At 40.3% G+C, this 11,363-nt stretch overlaps 1 protein-coding gene across 1 annotated transcript; it reads left to right on the forward strand.

Moving 5' to 3' along the window:
• Nucleotides 1–2,298: 2,298 nt before the first annotated feature.
• NPS (neuropeptide S) lies at nt 2,299–10,156 on the forward strand. The gene is made up of 4 exons (XM_046026613.1): nt 2,299–2,353; nt 6,568–6,658; nt 6,769–6,850; nt 9,977–10,156. Exons 1-4 carry the CDS (start codon nt 2,299–2,301, stop codon nt 10,154–10,156), a joined length of 408 nt encoding a protein of 135 aa, XP_045882569.1.
• Nucleotides 10,157–11,363: the final 1,207 nt, after the last annotated feature.

Raw genomic sequence — 11,363 nt, forward strand, 5'->3', positions numbered from 1 at the left:
GTGAATCCTGCTGATGGAGCTTTAGCTGACAATTCGATGAAGACAAGAGCTGGAGCTGACTTCTTCACTCTGTGTCTCCTGGGCCTAGAACAGAGCAGGTGACCAAAATATAGATATCCAGTGAGGAAACGGTGGATGGAACAGTTCTCCAGTGAAATACTGTTTGCTGGGATGGGTTCCTGTTGTGCAAGTTACTTTTGAAGGCAGAAGTCTTTCCTGGGGATATAGGCCTGGGTTGAACACTGATTTAAAAGCTCCCTGCTCTATAATTTTGGCTACCATGTATGAGAGGTGACTGTTCTTTGGCTGGCTGCCAGTGTGGGAAGAGAGTTCCCTTCCTCTGATCATGGTGCCAGGCGGTATTGCCGGGTGATCTTTTGAGCTGGGGAGGGAAGGCCACTTTGCCAGGGACAATCACTGGGCTGGATCCGAGAAAGAATCCTGATTCCTTCTCACAGCGTTCAAGGCTTTTTGTGATTTATTCCCTGTAATGAATGTTTACAGAACTGCTACTGCGCTGGTTTGCTTTTGGTATCACAAAACACCCCGACACGCACTGACTTAAAACAATCATTATTTAGTATTGCTTACATGTCTGCAGACTGGAGGGCTGATCTAGGCTCATGGTGCTGGACACCTCTGCTGACCTTAGCTAGGCCTTGCCGCTTGTCCACAGCTGACTGTCGGCCAGAGGCTGTAGGCTGAGTGTGTCTGGGCAGGTCTGCCACACGGATCTCACATCTTCCTCCCAGGACCGCAGGCCAACACAGGTGTGCTCTTCTCAGGGCCAGGACAGAAATGGAGGAGGGCAAGCCCAACCACGAAGGGCTTTCCTGCTTTTGTTGCACTACGTCTTGGACTAGGACGTCATGGACTAGGAAGATACACTGTCCATGGAGAGGAGAGAAACGAGGGAGTAGATCTATCTGAACAAGGATCTAATCTACCGTGTCCAACATGTGCCAGGAATACCCCATCAGCCTCATTCACTAGTAAGTCTTTGTACTCTTCCAGGTCCAGCTTTCCAAACACATGAGGGAATGAGTGTCATGAGGATAGATGGCAGAGGGAGGAAGAGCCACAATCAATTTGGCTGTGTGGTGAGATAATTGGGACTTATTATAGATTTATGTCTAAGTCAGTCGTTCTTATCTGTAGAGAAGGGGCAGAGGTTGTGGATCTCAGGAAACCTGAGAATGTGATGAAAACATTGCTTCCTCTTCCCAGATGAATGTCGATGATCACAGAAGCACAGTTATCAACATATAATTTTAGAGGAGTTAAGGGCTCCAAGTCCAACTGTGGGTCTCCTTGGGATTTCATGGATGTCTAGCCAAGAGCAATGGGTCTAAAAGCTTCTACCTGGAAGGCCCGGAGAAGTTGGGATAGGCCTGAGTTATCAGGAAGGACTTCTGGAGAGCATGTTGATATCAAACTCCCTGGGGAGTCTGTTCTATCTGAGAACTAGACCTTGAGGGACTCCAGGATTTTCAGATTTGATAATGTCCCTGGATCTCCTATACTGAACTAATTTCAAGTAATATGGAATTATTTCAACAAAGAAAAAGATACCAGCAATATACTCAGCAATATCTTCAGAAATGTGAAGTTCCCAAGGAGTTCCCAGGAGACCAAGCAAACGCTGGAAAAGAAAAGAAACATTTTAAAGCCATTTAAGGCAGTATATGGTTAAGCATCCAAATGATGCCATTGAGGTGAGTGCAAAATATGTCTCAGACAGTGGTCTTCAAAGATCTCTGAGGATGCAAAGGGGAATGTGGCCCTTAAAATTATGGAGGGCTGCTCTGCCCTGGAAAAGTAGGGTAACAAGAGACACTAGCTAACAACTGCCATGTCTAGAGGAAGAACCAGATCATGAGCTGGGGTTGGAGACGGGCATGAAGGCATTAAGAATTGTCAAGTGATGGGATGCGGAAGTAGTTCCAAGACAGTCCCATTAACATCTTGCTTCAAAGACAGAGGATTAAACTTCAAGGTCATGTGCATGCGTGTGTGTGTGTGTGTGTGTGTGTGTGTGTGTGTGTGTGTGTGTGTTGGTGAGGGAGGGGGTTTTGAATGTTGTAAATGCTGTCTCCTACAGATCTGAGTAGATGAACTATGTTCTAGGTCCATGAGAGGGGACTGTGGCATACTGTTTGAAGTGTGGTCTCTAAAGTCACACAGGACTGGGATGAAAGCCAGGCTGTTCCTTCACAAACAGGGTGATGTTTAACCACCACGAGACTCAGTCTCTTCAACTGAGGCTCGAACCAGTAACAGTGCTTTCTTAGAATAGTGATGGAGACTTCCCGGACCGACCCAGAGGAAGAGGTGGTGTATTCCTCGGCGCACAGTCAGTGCTTAGTAAGCGAACACATCTTCAGGTGTGGTTAAACTTTTTTGTGAAATAACTAGTGTGTGGAAAATGGGGGTTTGGCTTATATAAATGGGATGTCAGAGGAGAGAAATTAGTTTCAAGCATGGATTTGGAAGTTTAACAGTATCAACAGGTCTCTATCTCTGTTTTTTCCTCCCTCTACCTCTGTCTCTCTCTCAATGTCTGCCCCTCGCTGCATTTTTGCTTTCTCCCTCTTTGTTTTCTCTGACTTCTGGCATAGGTCTCCTTATCAACCAAGCTTTTTGTACATCACAGTAAAGATGTTCTCTGGCATCTCCAGATATATCTGGCCCATAACCACATAATTTTTTAAACTTACCTTTATCCCCGTTTTATCACATGCCCCTGATTTAAAAGATCAACTAGCTCTAAGGGGACACTTGTGTGAAAACAACACTTTCTGCCTCCTGTTCCATTCCCGATCTCAGAGTCATCACTTTCAAACTTTTTGGCTGATTGTCTTTCTATTTATCTCTCAATAACATGATCTGTTTTGATTTTTTATTTTCCAGTAGTAAAGTATGAATTTTGTCTGTACAAAATGGACAATTCACTGCACTACAGAAATACACCTTTCCAACATCTAGCTCCCAATTTAGTTAAATTGCCCCTTGGTTAGATCATTGTTCGATAATTACATTACTATAACTATGCAAATGATTCTCTCTGCTGAGTCAAGTAGTTAGCTGTGATGACTTTTGTTTCTTACACAACTCTGTTTAATTGGAACAAATGGCTTTTTCTGTCCTTTTGCTTTTCTTTTTCTTCTTCTTTACTTTTATGTAGATTTGTCACTAAGTCAACCCCCAATTCTCCGGTTGTCTAATTCTCCTCTCAAGATATGCAGATATTTGATTGCTTTCATTCTCTTACATAAATCTCTCCCAGAATCATTTAGAACACACCAATCTGGACTTTTTGCCCTTCAGGCCTGGTGTGCAGATCTCACTGGGATCTCTTCTTACTGTCATCCTGTGAATTTTCTTGCTTTGTTTTCTGTGTTGATGTCCTGTTACATGTATCTCTCACATTCTCTTCTTTATAGGTTTATATGCTTATTTTTGGTGGAGCACATTCTGAAATGCTTCCTGACAAAGGATGTGGGGGAAGTATAATTTGGAGATCTTATATATCTGAAAATGTTTATTATAGCCTTTCACTGAAGGGATAGTTTGGTTGGGAATAAATTGTAGATCGGGTATCATTTTACTTCAGAATTTTTTTCTAAAGATTTTTTATTTATTTATTTGACAGACAGAGATCACAAGTAGGCAGAGAGGCAGGCAGAGAGAGGAAGGGAAGCAGGATCCCTGCTGAGCAGAGAGCCCGATGCGGGGCTCGATCCCAGGACCCTGAGATCATGACCCGAGCCAAAGGCAGAGGCTTTAACCCACTGAGCCCCCCAGGTTCCCCTACTTCAGAATTTTGAAGGCATTGCTCTATTCTCCTCCAAGCTCTCAATGTTATTTTTGAGAATTCCAAAATATTTCTGGTGTTCGAGTCTTTGTAGGTAATTTGGAAGTTTGCAGGATGCAATTTGCTGAAATTGTATGACGATGTAGCTTAGTATGTGTCAACTTTATCTTTAGCGCCAGACACTTGATGAGTCCTTTCCTTCCCCAAAGTCAGTACCTTCTGTTACAGAAAATGGTCTTGAATTTCTTTATTGATGATTCCCTCTCCTCTCATTTTTTTTCATTTCTTTTCTAGAATCCCTACTATTTATATGTTGGAACTACTGGATGGATATTATTCTTTAATTATCTTAAATTTTCTCCTTAACATTTTTCTGTAATGTCTGGGAGATTTATGCAACCCTATCCTTCTATACTTCCACTGAGTTTTTTTAATAGTTTTAATTTTCATGAACTCCTATTTGTCCCTAAATGATTTGCCTTACATAGCTTTCTTTTCTTATTTTATAGACACAATATCTTCTCTTCTCTCTGGGAGAATATTAGTTTTTTTTTTCTTTTCTTTTTTTTTTTTTAAGATTTTATTTATTTATTTGACAGAGAGAGAGATCACAAGTAGGTAGAGAGGCAGGCAGAGAGAGAGGAGGAAGCAGGCTCCCCGCGGAGCAGAGAGCCCGATGCGGGGCTCGATCCCAGGACCCTGAGATCATGACCTGAGCCGAAGGCAGCAGCTTAATCCACTGAGCCACCCAGGCGCCCTTTTTTTTCCTTTTTAAAATTTTCTTCTCTTGCATTCTCTCCCCTCTCTTTCAAGTTACTTTCACTTCCTTTTGGTTGGTTTCTGTCTTTCAGGATGAAACACTGCTGCTATGGACTTCCCTCCCATTTTCTTTGCTCTAACCAATTCTGCCTTTATAAATATCCTGTACTCCTTTCAGTTGCATCTCTGAGTTGTCTGTTTACATTAAGAATACAAAATAACTCAACTAAAATATCCATAAATTTTGTGTGTGTTTTAGTGGGTACTATCAGCCCTGAACTTTAGTGGGTTTTACTTGCCTGGTCTGCTTTTATGAGAGAATGTCTGTATCTCTAGGTTTATCACCTTGGGCTGCGTAGATTCCTCAGAGAAGATGTTACATTCACTTGTCTTGAGGATAAAGACCCGTCTAGCAGTGTGTGGGAGCTGTTCCAAGGAAGAGACCCATCAGTCTCAGCACTGACTATAACACTTGTTCAACCTTTGTTTTCAGAAATGTAACCCCTTACTAGCACTACACCTGGTTCCCTGGGTCAGGGATATTCTGCTTAAGTGTTTTCGTAGCATAGACCTATAGTACTCTGCTGGAGCAGAATTTGTTTGGACATGGGAAGTAGAGAGGGGATGTGGGATTGATTTGAGTGTGTCTTAAACTTACAGCTGATCCTCTTCTTTTTAGTGCCACCTTCACCACATCCAAAAGCAACTGGTCCCATGAAGACTTAAGACTGTTGGTGGTCTGTTACTAAGCTATTTTAATAGGAACCATTCTCAGGATCTACTTGGTCAATTGCTCATCACTCAAAATAACACTTGTTGTCATCTTCTCTTCCCTTCTTTTTGTTCTTATGTGTTTATTTTAGCTGGGTTTAAAGAGACACCAAAAGGAAAATTGTCTGTTCAGTTTTTGGTGTTCTTAAAACTTTTAATCTTCCAACCTCCATGTGATATCCCACAAGACTATGATATATATGTTGGATCACATACCCCGGCTCCCAGCGCGGCATTTATCCCTGTGATCTTTATTCTCTTGAGAATCTTGGTCACCTGCTTTTCCTCGTGGTAGACAAAGGGTGACTATCTGATTGACAACTACATGAGAATCATACCGAGAAGCAGTTCCCTAAAGAAAGGGATGTAGCACTGACAAATAGGCGACAAATGTCCCAGACACAGGGCGGCTTTGTCCTCCAAAAGGTGCTGATCTTGAGGAAGCAAGGATTTCCCTTGGTTGCTTTGTATTCAAAAAATGCTGGCTCCATCTCAGAAACACTGGTTATCCAAGCAGAAGGCACCTCCCTTGATGTTTTCCTCCATTGTAAGCTTCAGCAACATCTGTTCACACTTAGTGCTCCTGAATCAATTTATTAATGTGGATGCCCATTTGCAAGGACAGCAAAGGCTTCCTAGAGAAACTCTATGCCCTGAGAGAAAAAGGAGGCCATGGCAGGGAGCTTTTTCAGAACGCTGGGGCTGGAACTCTGGGTATGCACATAGAAAGGGGTAGATGCATTACCCTTCCTTTATCTGAGTGACCAGTGACAAAGGGACGGGATACTTTTTTCCCTTCTTTCGCCTCAGAAGTCCTAAAGGAGGGAAATCCATGGTGGAAAACTTAAATAATCTCTGTGCATTGTGAGGGTAGATATTCTTTATTCTTGTAAGTATTTTGTGTTAGTCTCTGGAACATGATGCTGGGACATTCAAAGAAATAAAGTCGTCCCTCTCAAGTTTTAAACTCTAAGCAAAACAAACTTGCGGTTTCTTTTGAGACCTCTAGCTATGTGCGTCACAATGACACAGTTTAGAAGACAATGCTTTTGAAGGACATTTTAAATGGCAAACTTTAAATGAAGTCAATCCTTGGCAGTTCAGTGACAATGCCTGTGCGTTATTGTCCTTTTCCAACTTAACGAGAACAAAAAAAGAACCAATTAGTCACATATGATGAGACGTGATGACATTTTTACTCCTGAACTTTTCTGGTATAAAAGGGTCACCCACGGAGGATCTGACAGTAAGTGTGAGGAATTTGGCAATAAAACCACGGGCCTGCAGAAATTTTGGAAAATCCAAAATGATTAGGTAAGACTGCCTTTTTCCACAAAGAAAACTGTTGAACTCATATATGCTTTTTTGCTTATACTTGCCTAAATGAAACTGATCTTAGGGTTTTTTCTCTCCCTACCCTACAGCTCATTAAAATTCAGCTTTATTCTGCTTCTATTGATTTCTACAATGCATATGTTCTGGTGTTATCCTGTTACACCTCCTAAGGTAAGAGTTTTGCTTCTATTTTTCTTGTTTGACTCAATGGCTTATAAGTGTTTAAGTTCAAAGCAATTGCAAGGAATATGTGACAGAACAGTAATTTCTCTTATTATTAGAGCTTGCAATGAAGAAAATAAGTAGAGTCATGAAATTAGTAAAAAGAAGCATTTGTGTGACAAAAATAATGCCAGACTTATTAAAATTTGTTTTGAATTATTTGGGAGTTGGCGCCTACACGAAAAAGCCTTCATTTCAATGTAAAATGTAGTTTTGTCCATGACAATTTATTTATTCCATGTGTCCACTCATGATCAGAGTGAACATTTAACCATTGGAACTATATTACAAATACAATGGATCAGTTTTTTTAAAATAATGAGTTTACCAATTTTATAAAAATGGTAACTTTTTCAGATACAGAATATAGATAAAATGTCATATCTCAGTGAAATACCACATACAATACTAATTCGTATGTTTATTCAAAAATATTGATTGTCTAACGTCAATCACTGAACTGTTCAAAACATTCAGAAAATGAGCGTCTTTCTCTGGAATTTTTAATATTATTTCTACATGTTATTTCAGTTGATTTAATGTCAATACTTTGTTTAAAATTAAAAATTTTCTTTGTCACTGATAATGTTTTGTATTCACTGAAACTTAACCTGACATACTGTAATTACTGAATCAATGTAATTCATGGAACTACTTTTAGGATAATGAGATGTTACATATATCCTAAATAACAGATATATGTCCAAACAGAATGATCTAGTTGTTTATATAATTGGTCTTCTTACTAATCTTTGCATCTGTCATCTTTCTATTTTTGTTTACTTAAGTTAGTTTCTTTTTTTCCTGATTTAGTCCTATGAACATTCAACACTAATTGAGTCATTGATTCTATAAGACACAAACCATATTGATCAAGTCGATGAGTCACAACCCATAAGTTGGTATATTTTCTCAGTGTCTTCCTAATTACTTTCTATTCTTTTCCCGAAGGTTTGTTCATGACATTTCTGTTGAACAAGAGGCATTTGTGTGCAGCTTTTTTTTTTTAAATTAAGAATGTACTTTCAAATGTACTTACAAATCTGCTTGTCCATAAATGAAATGTTTCTTCTTTCTATGCATTTCCCTTATTTCTATTTTAGCATGTGATAATTTCATTCTCATTACAATTCCATCATGTAGCAATGGTATCAGTTTGACTGTTTCAGGTGAGTAATTACAAACAAAAGATGTATTGGTTCTTGTAATATTTGTTGTGAACTTCATAAAGTACATCAAGGAGGCACGTATACCATATTATTCTGTTAACAACTCAGCTCTGGCAAGGACTCCCTCCAATGATCAGCGAAATATATCAGAATCTTTTTAGGGATGTTTTCAGCATCTTATAACCAGAAATGATGCATTTCTTTTGCAATACAAAGGTGGTATCATGAGTATTTCTGGAAAGAACTGGAATGCTTCTCTTCCTGAGTGACTCATAGAGTCCTCCTTGTTGGGGATTTAAAATAGATGGCATTATTTCATGCTTAGATTTCCTCTATTAACACAGGGAAAAACACATAGTGGGCGTTCAAATAAGAGTTTTTGATTGGTTTCTCATGACCAATATTTCTGAAACTCTGACTGTTTCCAGGTCCAAAAAAAGAAAAAAGTTGCCCATCTTTTTTTTTTCCAGAGGCCAGTGAGAATGATTTGCCTGGGCGCTCTGACTGCTGGAACCTTCAGTAACCTTTCCAGACATGGGGTGAAGCATCTCAGAGAACATTTTTTTTTTTTTCACTCTGTCCGTATTTCAACTTCCAAAGTAACCTGAAACCACACTTGTGTCCCTGCACCAGGAAAGGAAAATGTGTAATTTTTACTCTGGAGTATGTTTCTTTCCTTATAACAAAATTATTCAGCCCCCTTTTCTTTTATTGCTCTCATGTGGTTGAGAAATGGGCTTGGAGTCATGTGACTCCACTCAAATCCATGCTTCACCTACAAGCCATTTTTTTAAAAAGATTTTATTTATTCATTTGAAAGAGAGAGAGAGAGAGCGCGAAAGCAAGAGACAGAGCACAGGCAGGGGGAGGGGCAGAGGACAAGGGACAACCAGACTCCCTGCTGAGCAGGGAGCCTGGGCGGGGGCGGGGAGGGGGGGGAGTGCTCCATCCCAGGACCCTGAAATTATGACCAACTGAGCCACCCAGGTGCCCCACCTACAAGCCATTTAATTTCCTCTCTTAAAACTGAGGAAATGAAAATACCACTTCATACAGAGAACTTTCTGGGGGGATAAAATGAGATGATGCCCATAAAGGATTTACACAAAGAAGATCACTGATAAATCTTTGTTCTATTTATCGATGGAACTTGCAGTTGTAACTCATCAGCATGTACTTCCTCTGAAACCACAAAGGCGGGGACATAGGACAGGTGTTGAAAATTCTTACTTGATCTCTGGGTCGGGCCCACTCCTTGGAACAGCCAACCCAGTTTCTTGGGACAAGACCCTTTGCTTCTTACTTGGTTCCTTCATATGGAAAATATACTTGATGGTCATTTTGAGCTCTTGATTCCAGACATGCTCTTCTTTCAAGACTAAGTACCCCTATACCATCCAGACCTTCACATCACTGATAAGGAACTGAATCGAAGTCAAAGGATGAAGATGATATTGTTCAAGTAGCAAGATAGCCTAGTGGAGAAACGTGGTAAATGGCTGAAGACAGATCTCAGAGGGAAAGTGTTTCCAACCGGAACCTAAAATTTGGTTATCATGGGTTGTTTTTCTTAGTGAATTTTTGAAGACCTCTCAGGACTAATTAGTGCCACTTGAAAGATTCTTTATAAAGTAAAAGCAACAAGAGAACTACGTATGGTGTATGATGCAAATCCCAAAGGACAACAATTACATAAGTGGTATAAAAATTAGACAAGAGAGTAGATAGCTCTGAATAACACTTCATATTTAGATAAAGTATATGTTGTGTTCTAGCGTAATTTCTCCCTCACAAAGTTTGAAGACATTGGATTTATAGCCGTTAAGATTTTGAAAATTGTTACAACCGAAATAACTTTTCACCTTAAACCTGTTTTTTCTCCCTCCATCCCCATCTGAATTGCTAGGTGTCTGGAAAATCTGATTACTTTCTCATCCTGTTGAACAGCTGCCCAACCAGGATGGACAGGAGCGAGGGACTAGATTTTCTAAAGCCCATTTTCGAGAAGATGTTTATGAAAAGGTCCTTTCGCAATGGAGTTGGCACAGGGATGAAAAAAACTTCCTTTCAAAGAGCAAAATCATGAATAAGTGTGCAAAGGACGCTGGGAATTGATCTCAAACTTTGTAGAGTGTGACTAACGTGCTAAAAGTCAGTTATATCTTTATCATTAAGTATTGGTATGCTCTCAATGCTTAAATATCATTGCTCTCTGAGCTGGTACAGAGTAAATTGAGTTTTTAAAAAAATGTAAACCTGCCTCAAACTTCCCCTGCAAAAGAATAAACTATTTATGTGATCGGTTAGCAACTTCCCTGGCTAAGGATGGACACATTTGCTTTGATCTTAAATTGGCCAGAAAGTATGAACATTTTTTACTGTAATGACAATGGTATGATTTCTTTCTTGCCTGTAATACATACTGTCATAATACTGATTTCTCTTTCTTTTAAGTACAGTGTTCTGAAATGACTCAGCAGGGCCAATTCTTTTGGGATGTGCTATTTCAGTTTCTAAGAGAGTCTTGTGAGATTAGCTAAAATTAAGATTCATACCACCACTGTATTTTCCTCCACCAGTTGATTGATAGAGAAACAAACATCACCTGTGCCCTCTGGGAGTAACTCTTGTTCTTTCCAACAAATATACTTGCACATGGATTTTTGTTTTGTCTTGGAAGTTTGTTGATTCCTTTTATCTTAAAACACCAAAACACGGCCAGTAACAAAAATGACAACAAAGGGACTGCTGGTTGCCCTGTGGTGTGGGGGAGAGCTTTCGGAGTCAGTTTCCCCAAATTGTGCTGACTAATGCCCCACTCCTTTCCTCTCCACAAAAGACCTGGACTTTCCTTCCACTGAAACCCCTGGCATTCCTTTTTTCTTTTTTAAAGTAAGCTCCATGCCCAGCATGGAGCCCAACATGGAACCCTACATGAGGCTTGAACCTGTGACCCCAAGATCAAGACCAGAGCTGAGATCAAGAGTAGGATGCAACCCTGGTTGATGGGTTCTTTCTTCGAAGGCCTAACTTCGATAAATGTGTATGTGCATGTCTGATTCTGCAACACACTAAGGGCATTCTGGCCGAGAAAATCATTATGTTTTCCACTTCGCTCTATGTGTGTAGATGCAGATGGGGTGAAAAAGTCCTCATGCACTTTAAAATGGACTAGGGACCCTCATGTCCTTTCTCTTTCTCTCCCTGTGGTCTCAGCCTTTGTTCCTATGGGGACAGCTTTAGAAGTCTAACCAGGAGGCCAGCCGCAGCTCCACACGCCCTAGCCTCGATGA

This window comes from Meles meles, chromosome 13 (genome assembly GCF_922984935.1).
Source record: "Meles meles chromosome 13, mMelMel3.1 paternal haplotype, whole genome shotgun sequence".
Taxonomy (NCBI): domain Eukaryota; kingdom Metazoa; phylum Chordata; class Mammalia; order Carnivora; family Mustelidae; genus Meles; species Meles meles.

Excerpts from the sequence above, each read along its gene's own strand:
- NPS (XM_046026613.1), top strand. The coding sequence starts at position 2,299 with ATGGAGACTTCCCGGACCGACCCAGAGGAAGAGGTGGTGTATTCCTCG. Across the intron at positions 2,354-6,567 it reads GGTGTATTCCTCGGCGCACA|GGTCACCCACGGAGGATCTG; the intron begins GTCAGTGCTTAG and ends CTGGTATAAAAG. Across the intron at positions 6,851-9,976 it reads ATCCTGTTACACCTCCTAAG|GTGTCTGGAAAATCTGATTA; the intron begins GTAAGAGTTTTG and ends CTGAATTGCTAG.